The sequence below is a fragment of the Elephas maximus genome, chromosome 9 (genome assembly GCF_024166365.1).
Source record: "Elephas maximus indicus isolate mEleMax1 chromosome 9, mEleMax1 primary haplotype, whole genome shotgun sequence".
Taxonomy (NCBI): Eukaryota; Metazoa; Chordata; class Mammalia; order Proboscidea; family Elephantidae; genus Elephas; species Elephas maximus.
The window spans coordinates 84944114-84970191 of NC_064827.1; the positions used below are offsets into that span (position 1 = coordinate 84944114).

At 37.5% G+C, this 26078-nt stretch overlaps 1 protein-coding gene across 2 annotated transcripts in view; it reads right to left on the bottom strand.

Annotated features, from left to right (window-relative positions):
* Positions 1 to 4609: 4609 nt before the first annotated feature.
* PTAR1 (protein prenyltransferase alpha subunit repeat containing 1) overlaps positions 4610 to 26078 on the bottom strand; it is a 63888-nt gene continuing 42419 nt past the window's right edge. For both annotated transcript variants that reach the window (XM_049895524.1, XM_049895525.1), the window contains 2 exons: positions 15488 to 15792; positions 4610 to 13774 (listed from right to left, as the gene is read on the bottom strand). In XM_049895524.1, the coding sequence (XP_049751481.1) occupies positions 13432 to 13774; positions 15488 to 15792 (648 nt within the window). In that variant the 3' untranslated portion in view covers positions 4610 to 13431. The remainder of the gene's footprint in view (positions 13775 to 15487; positions 15793 to 26078) is intronic.

Sequence of the window (26078 nt, forward strand, 5' to 3'; positions counted from 1 at the left end):
TGCTGGGGGCCGGATCAGAAGACCCTGGCCCCCTCATCAATCCTTATCTTGATCAACTAGCTAAGCTTCTGCTCAAATAGTCCCAGGTGGAAATTTCCATGACTAAATTCTTCCCAACTGGGGTGAATAGGACTTGTTTAGGCATCATTAATGTTGGGGGACCATCAGAAATTTTCACTGGTCCACCCAAGCTCCTGTACTGCTGCACTAGAGCCTTTGTCTCAACTCCATCAATGTCCTCTATAGTCATACTATTTCTTAGTAACCATCTAAAAATCTCTGTCTTGCTGGGGTTCTTTTCCCACTGCCTTTTCCTATTATCCTATGAATCATCTTTATGCTTTTTGCATTTGTAAGAACCATGAGGGGAAGCTGTGCCAACAGATCTCACAAGGCTTCTCAGACTGTTGCTTTGTTTCACAGAAGCAAGGTTCCATGGGGTGCCCTTGTAGATAAATATCGTATCTGCCATGACCGGTGTAAGGGGTATGCTCATTAGATGAATATCCTGATCGCCATAAAGGCATGCTAGCATGGCTTGCATAAGCAGCACATCAGCTGTTTTTTCTGGAGTTTCCTATTGGGTATTTAGAAGGGGAGAGGGTCAGTTTCCTTTCTCAGGGTAAACAAATCTCACTGCAAATTTTACCCATTCCACCAGGCTGGCTGTCCCCTTCGGGTTAACCTGTTGTGTAACTGGATCTTGTATCATCATTTCTGACTGTTCCATAGTGAGTTTTGGGTCTTGCATCAACTCAAACATACTCTTCTGTTCTGCAGCATTCAAAACTAGACACTGCCCCTAAATTAGCTGCTCTCACAATGTATTTCAGTAACAGTTCTCAGGAAGCTGACGATACCCATTTACAAGTTGAAGCAACTCCTTTACTGTATATCCCCAGGTTTCAATAGTTTCTTGGTTTTGCCCATTCCCCCTCTGACTACCTGCTTGGTGACTAAGAGTCATAGGGGTACTTCCTGTTGTTTGACACAATTTTTCCTTTCCAGGTTGCCACTGAGGTCAGCCCTGAGACTAGCAGTTGTAGCTTTGACCGGATCGGATATGGGCTTTGTTCAGTGCTAAAATCCGCTCCCACATTCTTTTTTTCTGCCATTGTAGCTAGTATTGATAATACAAACCAAGAAATTGCATGTCTGGCCCTTTTCTTATTGCTATTTTTGTATGTATCTAACCAGCCAATTCTTGAGGAGTTAGATCTATCTCTCCTAATTCCCACGAATGGCTTTTGCCTTGGGTAACTGATTGCAACATAACAGCTGCTTCAGTCAATGGATGTTTTTTTATCCCATTCAGAAACCAAAAGTTTCTCATTTTCTCGTTTATCCTCTTTTTTCTAAAACTACATATTTCAATGAGTTTGGGCCATTGCAGCGAATCCCACTTCTGACACCAAATGAACAGTTTATCAGAATCCTCACAAGGCTGGTTCCTATAAGGCAGAGTTTAAAGATGTTCAAATGTCCAACTTTTCCAAATTGCTCTACCACTCTATCATCTCTAACACCAACTACTCCCCCTCCCTTCAGTACTCTCCCTCCTGTCTTATGGTTCTGTAATTAGGCTGTAGTGTCTTAAGGAACCCATATATCAAGAAAATGGCTCACATGGTTGTGGAGGCTGGCAAGTTCCAAATCTGTGGGTTGGGCTTAGGCTGCAGAGGCTGATGAACCCAAATCAGCAGGCTAGCTGACAAGGCTCCTGGCTCTCAATGCTGTGGAAGGTGGCCAATAAGGTCAGACAATAGGTTATTGTCCATGGGGCTGCTGAAGCTGGTGAATCCCAAAATCTGTATGTCAGACAGCGGGATGCTGGCTCATGCCCAAGAATCAGAGGTCAGACAGTGATAGGCCAGATAGAGGATCCAGATGCAGAGACAGAGAGAGCCCCATGAGAGCACCCACACATATACTTTGGATACAGGCCATATCCAAGGGAAGGGTGTGACTTGAAGAGGGTTGGCCCCAAGTCACACCCTCCTGTAAGGCTGTGACTCGATACATCCTACCCTAATCTTGCCTCATTAACATATCAAACATAAAAAAACCAAACCACTGCCATCGAGTCAATTCTAACCCATAGTGACCCTATAGGACAGAGTAGAGCTGCCCCATAAGGTTTCCAAGGAGCAGCTGGTAGATTCAAACTGCCGATCTTTTGGCTAGCAGTCGAACTCTTAACCACTGTGCCACCAGGGCTCTCGTTAACATAGAGAGGTTAGAATTTACAACCCATAAAATGGAAGATAATGACACCAGATCACGAAGTGGAGGACAGCCACACAATACTGGGAATCAGGGCCCAACCAAGTTGACACACAACCCCCAACCAACCACAAGTTCCCCATGCCTTATTTGCATAGTCCCAATCAACCATTGTGTGTGAGTCACAAAGACTATGCTAGAAGAGCCATATTAAGCAATTGATTGCACTACAGCCCCTAAAAATATTGTAAGCCCTAGGCACTCTATCTATTGTGTCTGATAGATAACTTGGCCATGGTGACAGGTGTTACATAGGAGGAGTGAGTCATTGCACAAAACCCACTTTGGAAAACAGAATCTGGAGGCACAGTGGCAGCATTCCAACAGCGGTACTGAGTGTGGGATACAGGGCCATTTCATTCCTTTCATGCCATGGTAACCAAAGAAACAAAAGGAGAGTCTCTCTTTCACACACATGCATGCACGCACACACACACAAATGATAGGAAAGCAGACTGTGGCAAATCTCCATGTTACTGATTCTATGTACACTCTACCCATTCAGAAATGTTCCCTTAAATGAAAATATTTCTGTTCAATGTAAATTTGAAAAGGCCTGCTCAGCAATAATCTTTAACCCAACAATTTCATTTCTATGGGTTTTTCATGCAAAAATTCTCGAGTAACTGATTTCTGTTTATTCTAAAATATTCAGAGATTTCAGGCATTTTTGAGTTGTACAAGTGCATAAAGACGTGTATATGTGAATGTAGCATTTGTTGATAATGAGTTGGTAACCTAAATGACTATCAACAGGGAATTGGTTACATAAACTGTTGTTAACTGCCCATGAGTGGGTACCTGTCTCATGGCAAACCCATGCACAACAGAACAAACTTTAAGAGAACGCTTCTTGAGACCTCTCAGTAGGCTTGAGGTGAGGGGGAAGTTACCTTTACCCTTCCTCCACTGGGGGGTGTAAGTGTCTCCAAAGAAATCTACCCTTTAATTTCTAACCTCCCGAGTCCGTCAAATTTAAACCCTTTCATAAGCGTCGACACGTGTGAGGGATGTTGTTGTTAGCTGCTGTTGAGTCAGCTCTGACACAGGGCAACCCCATGTTAAACAGAACAAAATGTTCCCTATACTGTAGCACAGCATGCACACAATACTGTACTTCTCACAGGAAAAGGGCCCACTCTAACTTGTTATTTTAAATAAAGTTGATGCCCGATCTGGCCATTTTTGAGTGAGTTAGTAGCAGATGAGCCATGCCATTGAATTTCTTTTTAAAAAATATCTTCCTTTTTTTTCTTTAAATCTTGAGTCCCAAAAGCAAAAATTTCAGCTTCCAACATGAGAAAAATGGTGGTTATCTACTAAATGTAGACAAATGACACAAGGTTTATCACACTAATTTATTTAACTGGCTAGTGGATTACCTTGCATCTTTTGTTGTTAATAATCTTTCATTTCAAGAAGCTTCCAGTTAAGCAATATCCCAGGAAATCACTTTGCTAATACTACATCAATTGCTTCCAAACCTCTTATGTAATATGCTTACTTATTCAATTGAAACTGTCTTTAGAAAGCTAGTTCCCTTCATTAGTATATCAGAGCAAAACACAACACTGTGGTTTTAAATATCATTTATGGTACTTTAGCATGATGGAACTAAATTCTACTTCCTGATTTCCAGCAAAAATAGACATAGGTTACAGTAGCTCTTTCTTTAAAGTATAACCATAAAATAAGTCATGGGACAAAGTTATAAAGGCCTCTCCCACAAAACGCCATTTGAAATCTTTAAAATATGAGTAATAGAAGTATCCACCTCATCAAATACTTTTCCGAGTCTATCTATTCTACTAAATCGTTTAAATAACTCAGAATGCTGTATCTGGCTTACTGCACACAGAAATGAGACTCGGGATTGAGGAAACATGGGATACAACACTGAAATAACTGAGTAATTCAGTGTGTTCTATATCTTCATTTGAAATATATGGGAAAATGCACATCTACTCATGAAGGTTTTCTAAGTCAATTGGTCACCCTGGATGCACTTTAAAGACAACTGTGACAATTTCTCTAGTTTCTTTTTGATGACTGATTGTAATACATTTTTGTATTTCCTAGGAACAGCTGCAATTTCTATTCTTTCTACAGTTGCAGGTAATCAAATTATTAGTTGTTCTTGGACATGAGCTTCCACTTCCACCCCCCGACCACCAACAGGGCAATGAAACTGGACAGCATGGCAGACCGGGGCAGAGTTTAAGACAACAATAATAACATGAGTAAAAATAAAATCACACAACATTCATTTTAGAAGATGAAAAGTTTACTTAGAAATTGCAAACATTTAGCAAAGGTAAGACATAAACACTATTTTCCATATTCTACAGAAATACAATAATTTATAGCTGGCTTGTTACATGGTCACATGATAAAACAAATCTAATGGAAAAAAGAATGGTTCATTCTACTTTTCTGCAACTTATCACAACTTAATAAGTATACCAGTAAGTACTGGAAGACAGCTGCATAGGAAGATTAGAGTTACTAGGGCTGTTTGTTGATACACATTATTGTATTTTAAGAATAATATAAAAACGAAATAGGTACAGATATACAATTAACATGCAATTTAAGCTATTATTTTGAAGAAAAAGAACAGAATTTAGTGAACATAATTGGAAAAAAAGTTGCTAATAATGTGTTTTTATAATCAAGGTATCATGGTATTTTACATGGTATGGAATTACTTCCTTCTTAAATAATGCTTGGCAAACCATTACAGCTTGATCCTACTTCTAGAGCAAAGTTAAAAGGAAGCCAAAGGAAAACTGGAGTGGGCAAGTCTATTAGACACTTTTCTAAATATTCTAAGTAATTTTTAAAGTACCATACTTTCATGCCTACCCCACCAACTCCCAATTAAAAAACAAAAATCATACTTTGTACCCTATGAATCTGTACTGTCCCGTTCGGTAGCCCTTAGCCACGTGTGGCTATTGAGCACTTGAAATGTGGCCAGTCAGAACTGAGATGCACTGTAAATGCAAAACACACACTGCATTTTGAAGATTTAGTACAGAAAAAAAAAAAAGAATAGCTCATTAATAATTTTTTATATTGATTACATGATTATACGCTGGGTTAAATAAGATATTTTAAAGTTAATTTCCCCTCATTTCTTTTTACTCTTTTAAATGTGGCTACTAGAAAATTAAAAACTACTGACATAGGTCCTATTACATTTCTACCGGACAGTGGTGCTCTAGGTAACCTATAGTCATTTAGCAGCCTACTTGAAGCGCTCTGCAGTGCCAGCTCTCAGAACACCGTAAAGTACACCCTGCACACACCTTATTTCAAAATTTACTTTTATCCCTCTGTGTCTGAAGTGTAAAAAGAATTCACAAAAAATATCTAATCCTTAATCAAAGTCAATTAAAATACAGTGAGAGCTAAATAAAGGAATACCAATACAGACAGCACTGTTGGGGTAAAAAGTTTCAGAAAGACAGCAGTGCAATCAGAGTGAAGATAACTAGTATCCTCAGGAAAGTAAGTTAGCCAAACTCATCTTTAATGCCCAGGATCTGACCTCGCACCACAGATCCTATATATAAGTTGTACATTTAGACATAAACTATAAGAAAATCTTAAAAACACTGAATGTAACTTACCTAAATATTCTATTTTTTGGAAAATCTTCAAGCAATGTAAAATTCATACACATGGTGAATTCAAATAGCAGAATATAGTATCTGAGAATGACCCCTTAAATTAAAGCCCCTCAATGTTAAACTACCAACTAATATTCAAGAATCTTGGGTTTTTTTAAAAACCAATTTTAGAACCTATTAAAAAAAAAAGTACTGACCTTTCATCGTTCTCTCCTCTCCTTTTTTAAGCATTTGTATTAGACGGTATAAATATTTGGCATACTTTTAATACCTATCTTTTACTTTTTCCAACTCAAAAACAGTGAATTAATCTACCATGCATTGTGTTATTCTCTTGGTGCCAAAAATACCAAAACGCAATACTACCTGTGGTCACCTCCCTCCGAAGCCACCATCACAGCCAGGCATGGAGAACCTTGCCATGAGGCAATGCCTAGCTACACTTCACTACACACAGTGGTGGGTGCCCAGCTCAGGTTGGAATGTTTTTTAAAACGGTTTTTATCTGTTTAAGATAAAAAAAAAAAAAAAAAGTTTTTTTTATCTGTTTACATCAGGTAAATTCTAAAAAATGTCTGAAAACCACAAATTAACAGGTTCTGAAGCTACTCTACCACTTATAAAATGTCCCCCACATTTTAAAGATGTTCTGAAAAAACAAGTAAGTAGAAGCTGTTTAATGTCACTTCACATTTTATCATTATCACTTTTAGAATGCTGGAAAGCAGCCAAGATTTAGGGAGAAATAAACAGAAGCTGAACCAGATAACACTGGATATCGATATAAAAACTGCTAAAGATTACAGTAGTTTTTTCTAGAGCTCAGCAACCTATTTATTAAGACATTTAATCACATTTATTAATGTGCATTGCACAAGAGGATATGACAAACTTTTCACATTGCCTACCTTCAGACCGTGTTCTACATAAATATTCTTATTACATGTTACTAACTCCACCCCTAAATAAGCCTAGTAACCATGTCATGATATAATTTTTCAATTTCAAAATATATATTACTCTACCAAATATATTCCTCATAAAAAGGTGATAACAGTCTCCCTTTCTTAAAGCTCAGTTATTTTTGATGTTTGAGTAATTGTCAACTACTTACTGAGCACCTACTATGATTGCACTCAGTCTAAACTCACTCATTAACCAGTAAGAAAAAGATAACCTGCTCCAAATACAAGATGACACTGTGAGGGAGAAAAATACATGAGTATTTCTAACAGATTGCTCTGTGAGTAGACATTTGGACATGTGAAGGTGTATATCCCTATGACATTAAAAAAAAAACATCAAATTTATTATCCATTACCTTATAAACTTAACTAAGCATTCTGGAGTATGCTGCATAGTACTCTGAGGAAAGGGACTACCATACATAAAATGAAGGCTGATTCCCTAAAGGTATGGAAGAAAACCCAGAAAGTCACGATTCACAAATCACCAAAGACTTTTTACACAGGTGTCTGATTTGTGTAAAATCAGTTTACACAAACATCTGGTTAATTCAGGCACATGGGCACTTGTGTTAGTTTGCCAACTTTGCTGGAGGGAGTTGGTCTAATAAAGAAAACTGCCTTAAATAGGAGCATTTTCACATATAGAAAAATAATGCTTTGGATAAAATTCTTTGTAGAACCACTATATAAATCCAAGTTCCAAATCTCATTTAAACGTGTATATATACATATATTTGTATACACACACACACACACGCCCTACAAGAATCTTTCACTTACGATGCTGTATAGTTATATTTATGCCTTGCACATCTGAACTTAATTTATTATATATTTAATGTAAAATGTTTTATTTCTCCCAGAGCTACTAAATGCGTGGCCTATGCGACAAGACAGAGATAAGCTAGTTTTAAACCCTTCTGATTTAGTGAATTCCCACAATGTACAAGGCATACGCAAGGTTGCACATGCCCGGGGTCTGCACATCAAGCACTCTCTCTCAGGGAAACTGAAACGTTAGGAAACAAACTAGCTGTCGGTTTGAAAAACAACAGCATGCATTTTCCTCAACAGGATTTCATCAAATTGAGATTGATGACAACTAAAACAAAAACACAATCACCCACCCCTACCCCGCCAAACATGGAATATAATAATCATTTCCGTAGAAGACACATATTACAGAGAATCATTTCCATAGAAGACACGTATTAGAGGACACCATCGCAGAGCTGCAGAGACAGAAGCAGTGACATGAGGAGGCAGCAACAGAGCAGTCTACTAGCTACTGCACTGGTAGTGGTTTATAAAAAATACTATCTGTACTAAAATTTTAAGAACTATAATATATTTATCATATTTTTGCCACTGAATATAAAACTTTTGTCCTAAATTTCCTAAATCTTCTACACCCTGAGGAATAACAACAGACTAATAAAAGAAATGCCAGGGTTAGCTTTGTGGACAATATCAGTATCCAGAAAGCACGAATGATATATAGCTAATATTCTTGCAAGCACGAGGTTTTATCAGCAGGCTATGCTACTGCTACTGCTCTGTATTTTTTTAAGCAAAGAATTCGGTTTTACAGTGTTAGCATGGCCTGATGAGAGTAGAGAAGTCAGAGCTGGGAGTGTGAGGTCACCCCCTGCCCGCAAATCCACGACTCACACACTGGTTTTCTGTCCCCACTTCGCACGACATATTGCTGCCCTTTAGGAACGTATTGTTCAACAGTTCTCTGTAAAGCACTTTGGAATCTTCAGCTATGTATTTTTATGAAATTATTATTAAAAACTATTTGCTATCTTGGAATATGGAATTCCTATCCCTCCCCTCACTATACACAAATAACCAAAATGCCACATTTAAAAATCGATCTCAGTATATCCTTCTTTTCCTCCAATATTTGAAAGGACAAAGTCTCATTTTTCTCCCTTTCAACTATCTTGCACTAGGCCTGAATATGGGAGGGAAGGAAGCTCCTTAAACTGAGACAAAGGACTCACTAGGACAACTGGCTTTTCTTTGCGGGGAGAGTGCCACCAGTTCTCCTTTGAGGCTACACAGGCTGTAGGCTGATCTGTAAATACACACATGCTGCCCCCTAAATGTGATGCCTGCCACCCCCCAAAATTAGTTGTCATGGGGAAAAAAAAACCTATTTCTTCTTGGTAGGCTGCTTAAAAACGGTAATTAATGATACCACACTAATCCTACCTGCTCAGATCAGTATCATTAAAGGATAAAATACTCCACGGGGCCAACCCGTGCCTAGCAAGAGGAATAAATAAAATAATGAGTCTCACGATCAACTGTCTGACAAAGCTTCCAATGATTTCAGTTTCTGCCTACTTAGCAAAAGTCTTCTGTTCTCTGCCTGAACATTAGATTTAAATATAATCTTGCTCCAAAAGAAGAAAGAAAGGCACTCAAATTAACAATTACATACAATTGTTTTTTAAAAGACACTGTGTAAGGGTAAGTAGAATTCTCGGGGTCTGGTTTTTCCTGCACACTGCCTTCATGACACTGAATTTGCCTAAGCTTCCCTGTGCCCCCACACCCTTCTCCACTGAATAGGAGCATAACAGGTAACAGAGCACACTCAGGCATGGGGAGGCGGCTGCACTGCAAAATGCTAGCCTTTGCACAGTAGTTCCACTTGAGAAATTCATTCAAAAGACAAAAGGTTTGGTTGTTACAATGTTGTTCAAATTTTCTATTTTTAAACATAACTTTCTAGTAACCAAGTAACAGTAAGCTTACACCCTCTTACCAAATAAAAGATCATATGTTACTTCCTTTTATAATTAAATCTTTAGCATCTTTTATAATTCAGGGGAACTAAGGTATGGACATGAGCCCTGGTGGTGGAGTGGTTACAATGCTTGGTTGCTAACTGAAAGGTCAGCACTTTGAACCCATCAGCCTCTCCCTTAGAGAAAAATGTGGAAGTCTGCTTTCCATAAAGATTACAGTCTTGGAAACCCTATGGGGCAGTTCTACTTTGTCCTACAGGGTTGCTATGAATCAGAAACAACTTGATGGCAATGGGTTAGTTAAAGTACAGAGATTAGACTGGTAACTGCATTCCTAAATTATATTTAGCTGCATTCCTAAATTGTATTTAGCTCCTGTGTCAGATACCACCTTGTGCTATATAAAATTACTAGACTGACAATTTGTTTGCAACATTAAAGGTTCTCTCTTCATGCACGCGCGCGCACACACATACACAAAAGTATCAACAAGCACGAACGGGCATGACCTGAACATAATCAAAATGACACAGTCTACTATACATGCTTTCCTATCAGCTACCACATAAAAATCAAGAACTTTAGTTTCTACATCTTTCATCACATAAGCCCTAATTTGAAGGTTCAAGTGGCTTTTAATGGCAACCTGTACACATTTAATCCTTTTAATAATTAATGAATCCTTTAATTTAAATGAGAACTGTACCATAGGGTAGGAAATATGACTGAAAGTCTGGGCCCAGAGCATCTAAAGAGGTAATGAAATGCTAAAACCTAGAAAAGAAAAGGGGACACCGATCGGTATCAAATCCTTAGGCTTAAAAAGTGCCTCACGCAGGTTTAGGAAATACCTAAAAGGTCCACAGTTCAAGTTGGGGAAAACTAAGGAGAGGCATAAAATGACTACCCACGCACGTACAGAGATACAGATCTATGAGTTGGTGAAATCAAAGGATTTCTCCAGATGCCTGAGAGGCTCTGTTGGCAAATCTGTCCTCTGACATAAATGAACCATAGTGTTCTTAATGCAAATGGGCTTCATTAGTTCTGTGAAGTCTGATAAATTTTTAATATATATTAAAGTACAGTTAATTAATTACAGAGCTGCATTTCTTGGCTGGGATTTGAACAAGCTTAAACAAGGCAAATAAACGAAGGAAAAAAATCTACAGGAACTTGTTCTATATGCAATAGTTCCCTCTCAGCATCATGTAGCTGGAGTGCATCCTTCACTCACAGCCCGCTGCACTAATTCATCAGTTCTTAGTCATCCATGCACTCTGTCCAGCACACATGACCCATCTTTCCCTTCTTCAGTTAATCATGCATTAATTTAATAAATATTTAATGAGTTCTTATAATGTGCAAGGCACACAGTGGAATTCAGAAACACTGTATTACCAAAATAGGCATAATAAAAAAAAAAGCTATGGGGGGGAGGGGAATGGATATTTACAAATTTTATTGCTTTTTGCTTGTCAGTAGTATTCTTAATCCACAGGATGGTATGATGACTTATTATTGTTCCAGTGAAAGTTTAATGAAATGTCTGTCAATCTAAACTATCGTTTCCATTTTAGCAACTAATATTTATTAAAAAAAAAAAAAAAGACCAACAAGCCCTTGAATATAAGACATGAGTTTCCACTGCATGAGTTCATTCAGTCAAAGAGGCATCATGTTATAGCTAGTGAGTTTAAATGTAGACCACTTAGGGTAAAAAACACAACCATATAGGGCAATATTAAGTTTTTTTGTTAATGACTGCTTGAAAAACGAAAAATTTAGAAATAAAATAGCACACAAAAGTAACATACTAAGCAGTATCTTTTTGAATATCTGTGTTTTCACTAACTTCTTAAAACCTTATTAGGAAGACAAGTGACCAAGATATACTAAAGGACTGAATGGCTTCAGAAAGGGGTAGGTTAAGAGCCTTAAAACACATGAAGAGAATCAACACTAAAGATGGGCAAGATACTCTGGGAAGGTATAAAAAGGTACTGAGAGCATGAAGCATTATAAAAATTTAGCTGATGTTTCATAGGGTGTTATCTATAGTTGTTCCCTGATGCTCTCTCACATCAAAGCGTAAGAAGCCTTATGAGTTGGGATACTGAAAGTGATGCTTAGAAAAAGAACGAGGCCAGAGTTTGGTGACATGTTTTAGTGAAATGGGCTGAGCCTCCTATGTCTTCTCTGTGCTGTTGCTTCCCCTCCCCTCCATAGGAGCTAAAAATCATAAGCTAATGGTTTGATCCATAGAGGTCTAGACAGACCCTGAGGTATTTGATTCATGAACATCTGGTCAAAATATGCTTTGTACATAAGGACCATGGAATTATGTTCATAATGGCAATTATTTTCTCACCTAAGTGATAAAAGCTGTATTTTTTTTATGCCCAGAGAGAAGAGCAGCTTCTGTCTATGGGGGCCAGGCAGGACAATTTTTCTGGGGTCCTTAAGGCTACTCAGTTCAACAGTCTGCCACTTAACAAAATCATGATGCCTAAGTAAAGGACCCATTTCTTTTCCCCTTAAGGCAAAGAACCTACGTCAAGTCCAGGGTTTCCATAATAGTGAGACAGGAGAGAAAATAAGGAAAAAGGTATGCGGGATGAAGAAACACAGACCATTTACAAAGAGGTAAATACATTAAAGAAAGTAGACATTACCCGGCCCTTCTCCCACCCCCGTATCATCAACCTGAAAATCCCAGCCCTTGTTATTGAAAAGATACAGCTATAAGATAGATACTTTGGTACCTCATCCCTGATAAGTTCAGTATCAAAGTTTTTTTGTTTTTATTTTTAAAATAAAGGTTGAAGAACTAATCTTTAAAACTATTCTTTCCCCCTGGCTTTTGCCAGTAAACTTTTAACAGTCGCTTCACAAAAATTTTGTAGTTTATCCAGTGTACTCTCAATAACTTAAATATATTTTTAAAAAGGAAGATTTTATGGATGCATTTCTATGTATATTTCTCTCATTTTTTTATCAGTAAATTTGGAAGGAAAAAAGTAAAGTAGTAATAACTAAAATGGCATTCCAGGTTTTTAGGAAAAAAATTGATTTTATAAGGGCTGACTTGAGTGTTTTTGGCATATACCAAATTTGAGATAAAAATAACCTATCAAAACTAGTAATAAAAATAATTTTCCAGTACTGTAATTACATAAATTCTTAAAATTAGTTTTTTTCCTAAATAACCATTTTAAAAACAGATTACAATGGAAGCATATTTTTCATATAAATCCCAATACTTCTGACTTTGGTTATGTTAGTCTATAACTTGAGTAGAACAATGCTAGAGAAAGAGACACGGTTTGTATTTTCACATATCTATCCATCTAGTCGTTTGTTTCTCAAAACAATCAGATCAAGTCATTTTGCATTAATCTTAAGCTAAGCTGCAATATAAATTTTTAATTTTTAAAAAAATGAGCCTATGCAGCAGTTGCACTGAGGTGGGAGTGTGTATGAACCAATTAGGAGAAGCAAGTAAGAAGAAGTCCTACATGTAGAAATAAAAAGGACAAAAAATTAAAAAGAAAAGATTTAAGACTCACTGTTCAGCAGGAAGGAACTATGCAATTATTTTATGCCCAAAGGGAATGCCAGTTCTTAACAAAATAAATAAAATGAGTTACTAAGGATTTTTAACCTAAATACAAAGAACGTATGGTTAGCCAAGAATAGCAAATAGTCCATGCAACTATGTAAATAAGAAAGGAAAGTAATATTGCACTAAAAGGGGAACCTTGCAGGACTCATCCACCCCTTTCATTGACTCAAAGTAACCAGCCATTTCCTATATGCATTGGCAAACCTGGCTTGCTCTACGTTCCGGCAGGTGGACAATACTTGATCAATGAACCTGTGCTCCATTTCTAGGCCTAGGGAATCTGGAGCTGGGGTCCGCTTCAGGCGTTTGGTTTCCTGGGAATAGCCTTGCTTGCTAAAGTCATTCAGTCCATCCACCTCCATTGCCTGAGACGTGTGGGGGCCTGCTGGGATGAGGTGCAAGTCACTCAAAGTGCCCCTAGGGCTGTCTGCAGGTGACAACTGGGTCATGCTCTGAGGAAACTTGCCATTTAAATGATGCTGAAGGTAGAAGACATGCCTTCTGTGAAAGAGGAAAGAGGAAAGAGGAGAAGAGAGAAAAGAAAATCACATCACACAGTCAAGCTTTTCAGGAAAAACAAAAAACTAAGTTGATAATTTCAAAATACATACTACTTAGTTCCCTGCCTCTTTCAAAACCCAGAGTTATCTGGGGGAAGGAGGGAAAGGAACTAAGATGAAGTCTCTGGGTAACTGGACAAAGCCTTACAACCCCAGTTAACTGGTTTGCTTGTGAAAAGGAATACTACCCCAATGGTTTTCCAATAAACGTTTACTGAAATGACAAAGACATGATGGTGCTGTTATTCTTTGGTAACTATGATAAGAAATTAGAAATAGGTCTTAGCTCAATTTCTGCTATAAATTATAAAACCAAATCAAACCAAAAATTAATCTCGCTATCCTAAAAGACAAGTGATTCAGAGACAAGAGGATTAAACAGTTTCTCCAGAGGCTTCGTCTGTGGCCTCTACCCAATACCTGCTTTAATAAGCACGACAGATCCATGGCAATTGGTCTTATTATCTAGAAACCAACTGAGCTTGTCCCTGAATCCACTGCTACTGCCTCATTAAACTTCCACATCCAGTGGGGACGTGCTGGGCTCTGAGCAAAGTATGGTAAAGGACACAGTTCCTGTTCTCCCACTGTGGGCGGCAGTTTTCATGCCCTCAGAATCACCTGGAACTGTTTGTAAAAATGAAAATCCATATGCCTATCTCCAAAAAGCCGATTCACTGGGAGGCACATCTACTGTACACGGTAAGGTAAACTACACAGGTTCTAAGCTGCTATTTTCCATCATTCATATTAGAAAGTGTTAGCCCTTAAGAGATAATTCTATTCATTTTCCCGGCATCTTCCGAAGTAGATAGGAAGTACATAAAGTACCCATTTTACGGAGGGTAGAACTTAAGAACAGCTGAGATGCCGAAGGGCAACAAGGCACCAGTGGAACACTGGCCTGTGTTATATACAGGCCATCCCAAACTGTCTCTTCTCTCTCCTCAATCCAAACTCCAATTAACCTTTATACGAACAAAGAAAGTTTCTGCTCTGTGCGTCTAGCTACCTTTCAAACACACGAAATTTTAAAAATTCCCAAACCTTGCTATTAATATGCCTAAATACAAAAGAACAACAAAAAATCTGCAAGACCAAAACCTCAACTAAAAAAAAAAAAAACCCAAGCAAGGGTTGACATACCCAGAGTCCATTCCAACATAAAATTTACTTTCCTATCAAATGTAGTCAGAACTCAGGAGATGAGGCCGCTTTTCACTCTTCCCTACTAGTCCTGCCCTCCTCTTACACATTCCTTTAAAAAAGCAAAAAATGTCAACTTATTCTCAGGGTCTAGTCAATAGTTCTAAACCCTGTGTGTCAACATGATCTGTTAGGGCTTTTTGTTTGTTTTTTAAACACAGATGGCAGCATCCCATCCCAGATATGCTAAACATCAGAATCTCCAAGGAGGAACCCAGAAACATGTGTTTTGTTTTAGAAGTAACAAAAGTTATTGTTACACAAAGTTGAATACCACCATCCCAAGCCATAGGCAAAGATCTGAGTGAGGAACCTCCTATTGATGATGATATAAGTGAAACCCCTTCTAGTATCTACCTAAGGGGGCAGAAGTTACATGTAAGACCTTTTGTGGCTTTCATGAAGGGAAGCATAGTTTCATATAGGGTTGGGTTTTTCCTTCTCTTACCTATGACACCATAGAGTTTCATGTCCTGGGTAGGTATCAATGAGATCAGTGGTGAATTCCACTTCTTCTTCTAGAAGATGGGGAAGATTAATCCTCGGTTCCTCTGTTGAGGCTGCTGCTTCTTCATCTTTTAGAAGAACCAGGGCTGGCTCACTTCTCAAAGGGTTTTGCTCCAATACAGAACTGTCTATCACAGTTTGGCTAATCAAAGACTTTATCAAAAACTGGCGGTAGTGAAATCCACTGTGGTCTGAAACATGCATGGATGCCCAATGCTTAGTAGAAGACAGTTCATCAAGAAGGATCTTATAGGAAGAAAAAAAGGGAAGTGAGAAGAGGTACTTCCAGATGTTTTTCTTTCTCTACTAACACCTTGGGTTTCTCTTTGATTCATTCCTCGCATATTTGACAATGTCAGTCCTACTAATATTACTGAACTCCTCCTACCTCTCTGTAAAATGAGGGTAAGGTTATTTTAAGGATTAAACGGTATTATTTGTATACCATGTCCAGTAAGCACAGGGCTGTTACTTAGTGGAAGCACAATACATGCTAGTTTGCCCGTCTCCCTTATAAAGAGATAGAACATATTTTTAAAAATTGTAGAATTTAAGGATTATTTTGTCATTCTTTTCCCGGTCCTTGATTAATCAAACTCTCACTGGCACACACAAAGAAAAATCAAAATCAAATTCTAAAATAATGATGAATATTAGGGTGTTCATTTACAAGTAATGCTGACATAGAAGGAAAAATATAAATTCAGAGGTTACTTTGATATAAACTTCCTTTTACATTTATCAAATATGTACTATAGCTAACATATTATTTGTTCAACAGGCTCAATGTGATTATTTCTTCTTCACTGTAAGTGCCAAGAGGGCAAAGACTATGTCTGTTTTGTTCACTATTTAATCCTAAGGGCTTAGCACAATAAATGAGGTAACAGGACTTTAAAAGAGCTCATGACTTTAACTATTCATCTCAAACTCACTTAACATCAATGACAAATGTGTTTCTAAAATAGGAGAAATAAATTTCAGCAATGAATTGCTTAAATCTTTGTGTTACCAAACCAGCAAATTAAAAAAATTTCAAATGGAATAATAAAAAGAAAAGTAGCAATTATGAAAAAATAACCTGGCAGTGTCTTGGGAGGTAACAAACATATATGGATTTTGATTCATGAAAGACATACCAAGGGCTCAGAGGGCAAAACTGACCAGAGAAGGCAGGTACGGCCAGCAGCCTCTGGACCCGAGTAACCTCCGGGGAAGCCAAGGGATATCTCTAGGGGAGACAAGGGAAAACAGCTGCTTGAGGTGAAATGCTGGGATCTGAAAGGCAGTAATGGAGAGGGATACAACCCCCTTAGAAGAAGTGTGGGTGCAACCACTGTGGAAAACAGTTTGATGGTTCCTTAAGAAGTTAAACGCAGAATTACCATATGATCCAGAAATTCCGCTCCTAGGAATATACCCAAAGGAATTGAAAACAGAGACTCAAACAAATACACGTACATGAATGTGCATAGCAGTACTAGTCACAACAGCCAAAACGGAGAAATAACTCCAATATCTATCAATGGATGAATGAATGGATAAACAAATTGTGGATAGTCACATAATGAAATATTATTCAGTCATAAAAAGGAACGAAGTTATGATACATACTACAACACCGATGAACCCTGAGGATATTATGCTAAGTGAAGAAAGCCAGACAAAAAAGGCCAATTATTATATGATTCCACTTATATGAAATATCCACAATAGGTAAATGTATAAAGACAGAAAGTAGTGGTTGCTAGGGGTTGGATGGAGAATGGGTAGCATCTCCTTAAGGGGAATAGGGTTTCCTTTTGGAACGAGATGGAGGAAGTGGTTACAGAACACTGTGAATGTACTAAATGACAATGAATTATTTACTTTAAAATGGTTAATTTTATGGTATGTGAATTTTACCTCAATAAATAAAACTTTTAAAAGAGGGACAGAAAGGTATGTCAAGGGCCTACCACATTCCACTAGATTTTCAGACCAGCTGAGGGAAAAAGACATGTACTTGTGAAGCATATACAATACAGACAGCACAGTCATCTGGCTCATTTATCTGCTTTTCAAGGGTTCTAGTCAAAGGCCTTCTCCTACACCAAGATACCCTTTGCACTTCTCACCAGTCCCTCTGGCTAGAAGAAATCTTTCTCTCTTCTGAACCTCCAAAGTTCTTGTTATAGAATTTTTTGTACAGTTTTCATCCCCATTAAACACTACAAGTTCTTTAAGATATTTATTCACCCTTAATGAATGTTTGTATGCCCTTGTGTCTACCAGCATCAGATGGGGGCATAAATATTTTATGAATAGATGAAAGAATGAACAATTTAATGAATGAAGTGACTAGGACACAGATAAGATTGCTTCCCACTAGGATGGTCAGGTTTTATCAGTGAAATGTTTTAAATTTCTCCTTTAAATTCTTACAAGTTTATTCACAGCAACATAAAATTTACAGGCTATAGCTACCAAGTCTCTGAGACATAAAAAAGAAGATCATTTGCTTGATTACGAGGTGAGCAAAATTGCATCAGATGAACTTCTACCTGGAAAAAAACAATCAATCTTAACGCTATTATACTGCTGAAGAATTAACCTTTAGCCTAAAACACAGCATAGCTTCTAGATACAGACTTAAAAGAGTATTCTACTTGCTTTAAAAGGGACTCATATAACATGGAAAATCTTTAGATTATTTTTATTGGATTTTTCTACATATAAAAATCAGAATTTAGTTTTTAATTTTGGGACAGAATACGAAATGTTTTCAACAAAAGCCATTTAGTTTCCTTTAAAAAACGTCCAAGCCTTTTTAAGAGAAAAATCTACCGTATTCTTCTCCCTAAGATGTAAAACATGCGTATTAAAACACAGAAGAAACTTTTAACAGCAATTTCAGGACATTTTCTTACTAGAACAGAAGGTATAGAGATATAGGAATGACTGAAAAAAAAAAAAGACAGCAATTGCTTTTACGCAATCTTAAAGGGGCTGAATGAAGAGGCTGAGGGACTGACCGAATGATCTATGTAACGTACCTTAAATGTGTTACTCCTTTCCAACTTCCACATGAAAAAGAATGAGTGAATAAACCACAGGAAAACTATAGAAACAGAGTTTATAAAGAATATGTTCTACATTCTACTTCAGTGAGTAGCGTCTGGGGTCTTAAAAGCCTGTGGGCAGCCATCTAGGATACTCTACTGGTCTCACCCCTTAAGGAGAAAGGAAGAATAGAGAAAACTAAAGAAATACATAAGGGAAAGATTAGCCCAAAGGACTAATGGACCACATCTACCATAATCTCTACCAGACTAAGTCCAGTACAACTAGACGGTGCCCAGCTACCACCACTGACTGGTGTGACAGGGATCACAACAGAGGGTTCCAAACAGAGATGGAGAAAAATGTAGAACAAAATTCTAACTCAGAAAGAAAGACCAGACTTGCTGGCCTGACAGAGACTGGAGAAACCCTGAGAGTATGGCCCCCAGACACCCTTTCAGCTCAGTAATGAGGCCACTCCTCAGGTTCACCCTTCAGCCAAAAATTAAACAGTCCCATGGAACAAAACAAGACTAACTGGGTGCACCAGCCCTGGCACAGGGGCTGGAAGATAGGAACAGGACAGCTGGTAATAGGGAACCCAGGGTTGAGAAAGGAAAGTGCTGACATATCGTGGGGTTGTTAATCAAGGTCATACAACAACGTGTGTACTGTTTGATGAGAAACTAGTTTGTTCTGTAAACCTTCATCTAAAGTTCAATTAAAAAAAAAAGGAAACTATAGAAACAGGGCTATGAAACAGGGATACAGGTTTAAAATGAGACTATTGAAAACGTATGTTCTTATACACACACCCCATCAGTCGTGCAAATCTTTAAAGATAACATTAGGGTTTTCTTTGACTATAAAAGTGATACAAAGTGATCACTATGGAAAATTTCAAAAAATACAGAACAATATAAAAAAGGCCAAAAAAACCCCACCTGTTGGCACAGTGGTTAAGAGCTACGGCTGCTAACCAAAAGGTAGGCAGTTGAAATCCACCAGCTGCTCCTTGGAAACTAGATCCATGGGGCAGTTCTACTCTGTCCTATTGGTCGCTACGAGTCATAACCGACTCTCAGCACCTAACAACAAACCCTGTAGGCCACAGATAACTACTTCTAACTTTCTGGCACATGATTGATCTTTCAGCTTTATTCCATGTACAAAGTTTAATTTTAACACAAATTTGGAATATCCTTTTACACTGATTTTATTCCATTTACATTATAAACATATTCCCATGTTATTATTACTGTATAACATAGTTTTAACTTTTGCATAGTATTTCATTCTGAAGACTATCACAATTTATACACTTCCCTATTTCATTTGTATTCTTGTACAAGTAATACTCTTATGAATGTCCTTATATACAAATATATGTGTATATCTTATTACTCACTTAGGAGAAATTTCTAGAAATATACTTACTGGGGCAAAGAGAAAAACTCTGTGAGGCTCTTGATATATGCTGTCAAAACACCTTCCAGGAAGGCTCTATAATTTATATTCCTACTAGAAATACATGTTAATGTTGGTTTTTAAGTTCCTTGTCAATCTTCATAATTTAATAAGTGAAAAATCATATTTCATTTTAATTTATATTTCCTTAATTATCAATAAGGCTAATCATTTCTCACATATTTTGTCTTCAGTGAACTGCCTGTTTTGTCTATCTTCTTCTCTTATGACTTGCTTAATATACTAATTGCGATATTCATTATTTTTCTTATGGGTTTGTAAGCAATCTTTATACATTAAAGACATTAAGGCCTCTCTTTGCCACATATATTTCCCTCAATCTTATCACTGTAATTTTTTTTTAGATTTCCTATTTTTCTTTGTAAATTTTTAAAAAATGCCATTTCAAGCTCAATTTGGCAAATAATGAGGTAAAAACCTAATTTAGTTACATTCTAAAATGTCAATATATTTTACCAACATAACAAATGGAACAAAGAATTCTTCAATTATGTGACGTGCCGCATTTCTCATCAATGCATTTGTATAAATTATGTATTAGGATCTGTTTTGGGGCTTTATATTCTCTTCCATTACTCTATTTTTGAGCCAGTACCAGTTTTAATTACTTGATCTTTGTAAACATTTAAGTATCTAACGGTATACACCGTCCTTTATTTTTCTTTCAAAAATTTCTCCGCTATTCTTGAAACTTATTCTTTCAAACGAACTTCAGAATCAATTTTTGAAGTTGAAAATAAATCCAAGTGGCATTTTTATGGAAACTTAACTGAATTTATAAATTATTTTGTTAAGACCTGGTAACTTCACAATAAGTCTTATTTTTCCATTAAGGAACACGATCTGTCTCTTCACTTACTTATTTTAGTGTCCCCTTGTAAAATTTTTAGTTTTCTTCATATAGATCCTTCATACAACTTCCTAAAAAAATTCTTGGGTATTTTACATTTTTCCTTGCTTTATGAAAGGGCAGATTGGATTTTTTAAAATCTCTTAATGTATAAAATTGGCTACAAATACAGAATTGTTTCCACAAAATCTTTCACAAGCAAAAGTTGCTCTAAATCCAGAGAGTTCAATAAAATTTCCCACTGATGATACAAATATCTTCAATTAAAAAAAACAAACATGTATTTGCCAACTGCATTATTTTTTATGGCCAATACATCTTTAACTTCTAGTCCCTACCCCTAGATCTTTCCTACCCCTAGATCTAGGACTAAAATAATTTTTAAAGACGTTACTGATTCCTGTCAAGGAAAAACGGTGCTCTGAGTTGTGTCTTCTCCCAAGTGGTCAGGTATACACTGGGTCTTGTACACATTCTACTCCAGCACGCAGTGGCAGGAGTACCGCCTGTGGCCATGGAATGAAGCAGAAATGACTGTCCTGATCTGTGAATCAGACCCCAAAATGGCTCTACTGGTCTACTGGTACCTTGCTGTAATTCATCTGAATTAACTGGATACCAGAAAGAGACAAAACGCTCAAAATTTTGCTTTGTGACATGTCAGTCAAGTTTAACTGCTAGAGGTGAAGGGCATGTACCACTAATGTCAAATAAGTATACCTGAGACTTAAGGAGGCTGCACACTTTCTAATTTCCCATGTATAAAGTGAGTCCCTATAGAGACTACGTCTAAGTGTTATTAGACTACTACTCAGGACAATTATGTTCAAAATCACACCATCAGTGGTAAAGCAAGATCAAGGACCCAAACTTCAATCTCGCTGTCTAGCTTTCGTTTTATTAAACCAAGTATTCAAGAGATAGAGGGGTAGCGGAAGAACTGACTACAGGATCCAAAAATAAAAGAGGAGGGGGATCATCAATATTAATAGCAAAATTACTCACTGGCCTACGAACTGCTTAGTGTATTAATTTTACCAACCATCCCTGGTAACTGGAGCAAGGAACACAAAGAACTATTTTTCTTCTGAGATTCATAATAGTACCAACTGAGCCCAACAGAGTGGGATATCTATGGTAATAACTTTTACCATATGAAACTAAGGAGTACCAAACTCTTGTAAAGACAACTAACATAAGTCTTAGAAACATTCTGAAAGGTTTTTGATTAAATAAACCAGATATTTTAAGATCCAAACAAGCTGGAGGTAACAACTATTGACCTTACTTATAATAGGAACTTCGCTCATTTCTACGTCTGCAAGTTGTAATCCATGTGGATAATCTAATACCTACACACATATTAATTCCTCTAAGTATACATGTTTACCCAAATTGTTAAGTCCTTTGTTTGAATTGGGAAACCCTGGTGTCGTAGTGGTTAAGTGCTACGGCTGCTAATCAAAACGTCCGCAGTTTGAATCTGCCAGGTGTTCCTTAGAAACTCTGCGGGGCTGTTCTACTCTGTCCTATAGGGTTGCTATCAGTCAGAATCGACTCGATGGCAGTGGGTTTGTTTTTTTTTTTGGTGGGGGGGGGTTTGTTTGAATTAAAATCAGCCTGAGAAAATTAAAAAATGGAATTACGTTTTAATTTGCCAAGAACTATGATTAATTCTGGAGACAAAGTTAACTGATAAATTATTAGAGAACAAGATCACTAATAGAGAAGGGGTTAGAAAATTGGGCCAGGGCTAAGCTAATTTTTTGTTTGGCTTTATACATACGTCTGAAAAGAGGTCTGGCAATCACTCATCCAACCTAAATTGGATTATGAGGAATTCTACTAAAAAGAAAATGTGGTAACATATACATAATACAATAACCTGCAATTACTAAAATGGTACTTCCAAAATCAGATTTATGTTCAATACATTGTATTGAGTGATTATTTCACACACAAAGCATAAATGGTATTTCTATGCTGAATTCATCTCCCTAATTAGAAAGTAAAGCTCCTCAAAAGCAGAATATGTCCTTTTTTTTTTTTTCCTTTGGTATCTCCATTGCTAGCACAGTGCTTGACCCATAGTAAACGTTTTGTAAATGATTGCTGGACCAACAGAGAAATATCGGCAATTTACCTTTAGGAGATATTTCTTGATATTGTGTTAGACAGTGATTGCTGCTAAGGAGGAAAAATAAAGTAGGGAAGGGTGATATCGATATATATGTGAGGGGAAAGGGGAGAAGGGTCAAGCCAAGGAAAATTAAGAATTTTAGGTATTTTTCTTCAGTCTCCAGATAGAGTTCTCTCTCAAACCACGTAGACTGTGTGCAAGAATTTCAGAACTTAAGGATAAATGCCCACATTGAAGTGAGAAGCCTATATACAGTGAGAAAAAAAGCCCCTAGGAAAAAGTTTTTCAAGCACAGTCCCTACCAAGAAGAGGAATGACATTTACCTTCCAATTAATTCTGTAACAGGCATATATCCACACTGGCAAACTAAAGAACAAGTTGCAGAGCAGTTTCTAAGACATTAGTTAAAGATCATGTGAGAAGTTTCTTTTCCCATGTTACCCTAGTGCTTCCTAAAAAAATAACATTTTTATTGATTCATATACCATAAAATTCACTTATTTAGTGTTCAATTCAGTGGTTTTTAGGGTATTCACAGAGCTGCGTAGCTATCACCACTATCTAATTTCAGAACATTTTTATCACCCCATACCTATTAGGAGTCATCCCCCTTTCCCCTCAGCACCTGGCAATCACTAATTCACTTTCTGTCTCTATGAATTTGCCTATTATGGATACTTCATATAAAAGGGATCATACAATTTTTGTGTCTGGCTTCTTTCACTCAGCATGTTTTCAAGATTCATGCCTGCTTTTGGATATATCAGTACTTCATTCTTTTTTATGGCAGAATAATACTGTATCTGCTGATGTGGCACGACTCAAAATGAGAAGAAACAGCTGCAAACATCCATTAATAATCGGAACCTGGAATGTAAGAAGCACGAATCTAGGAAAACTGGAAATCATCAGAAGTGAAATGTAACACATAAACATCGATATCTAGGCATTAGTGAGCTGAAATGGGCTGGTATTGGCCATTTTGAAGTGGGCAATCCTATACTACGCTGGGAATGACAACTTGAAGAGGAATGGTGTTGCATTCATTGTCAAAAAGAACATTTCAAGATCTATCCTGAAGCACAACTCTGTCAGTGTTAGGATAATATCCATACACCTACAAGGAAAGCCAGTTAATACGCCTATTATTCAAATTTACGCACCAACCACTAGAGCCAAAGATGAAGGAATAGAAGATTTTTATCAGCGGCTGAAGTCTGAAATTGATCGAACATGCAATCAAGATGCACTGATAATTACTGGCGATTGGAATGTGAAAGCTGGAAACAAAGAAAAGGATCAGGAGTTGGAAAATATGGCCTTGGTGACAGAAACAATGCCGGAGATCGATGATAGAATTTTGCAAGACCAACGACTTCTTCACTGCAAATACCTTCTTTCACTAACATAAACGGCGACTAATCACATGGACCTTGCCAGATGGAACACACTGGAATCAAATTGGCTGCATCTGTGGAAAGCGACAATGGGAAAGCTCAATATCATCAGTTAGAACAAGGCCAGGGTCCGACTGTGGAACAGACCATCAATTGCTCGTATGCAAGTTCAAGCTGAAACTGAAGAAGATCAGAGCAAGTCCATGAGAGCCAAAATATGACTTGAATATATGCCACGTGAATTTAGAGACTATCTCAAGAACAGATTTGACGCATTGAACACTAGTGACCGAAGACCAGGTGAGTTGTCGAATGACATAAAGGACATCATCCATGAAGAAAGTAAGAGGTCACTGAAAAGAGAGGAAAGAAAAGACCAAGATGGATGTCAGAGGAGACTCTGAAACTTGCTCTCGAGTGTCAAGCAACTAAAGCAAAAGGAAGAATTGAAGAAGTAAAAAAACTGAACAGAAGATTTCAAAGGGTGGCTCGAGAGGACAAAGTATTATGATGGCATGTGCAAAGAGCTGGAGATGGAAAACCAGAAGGGAAGAACACACTCGGCATTTCTCAAGCTGGAAGAACTGATGAAAAAATTCAAGCCTCGAGTTGCAATAGTGAAGGATTTCTATGGGGAAAATATTAAACGACGCAGGAAGCATCAAAAGAAGATGGAAGGAATACACAGAGTCATTATACCAAAAAGAATTAGTTGATGTTCAACCATTTCAAGAGGTGGCATATGATCAGGAACCGATGGTACTGAAGGAAGAAGTCCAAGCTGCTCTGAAGGCACTGACGAAAAACATGGCTCCAGGAATTGAGAGAATATCAATTGGGATGTTTCAATAAACAGATGCAGCGCTGGAGGTGCTCACTCGTCTATGCCAAGAACTATGGAAGACAGCTTCCTGGCCAGCTGACTGGAAGAGATCCATATTTATGCCTATTCCCAGGAAAGGTGATCCAACCAGATGTGGAAAGTACAGAACAATATCATTAATATCACATGCAAGCAAAATTTTATTAAAGATCATTCAAAAACAGCTACAGCAGTATATTGACGGGGAACTGCCAGAAATTCAGGCCGGTTTCAGGAGAGGACATGGAACCAGGGATATCACTGCTGATGTCAGATGGATCCTGGCTGAAAGCAGAGAATACCAGAAGGATGTTTACCTGTGTTTTATTGACTATACAAAGGCATTTGACTGTGTGGATCATAACATATTATGGATAACACTGCAAAGAACGGGAATTCCAGAACACTTAATTGTGCTCATGAGGAACCTTTACATAAATCAAGAGGCAGTTGTTCAGACAGAACAAGGGGATACTGATTGGTTTAAAGTCAGGAAAGGTGTGTGTCGGGGTTGTATTCTTTCACCATACCTATTCAATCTGTATGCTGAGCAAATAATCTGAGAAGCTGACTATACGAAGAAGGATGGGGCATCAGGATTGGAGGAAGACTCGTTAACAACCTGCGTTATGCAGATGACAGAACCTTGCTTGGATTCACAATCAACAGCCATGGAGGCAGCAGTCAAGAAATCAAAAGATGCACTGTATTGCGTAAATCTGCTCCAAAGGACCTCTTTAAAGTGCTGAAGA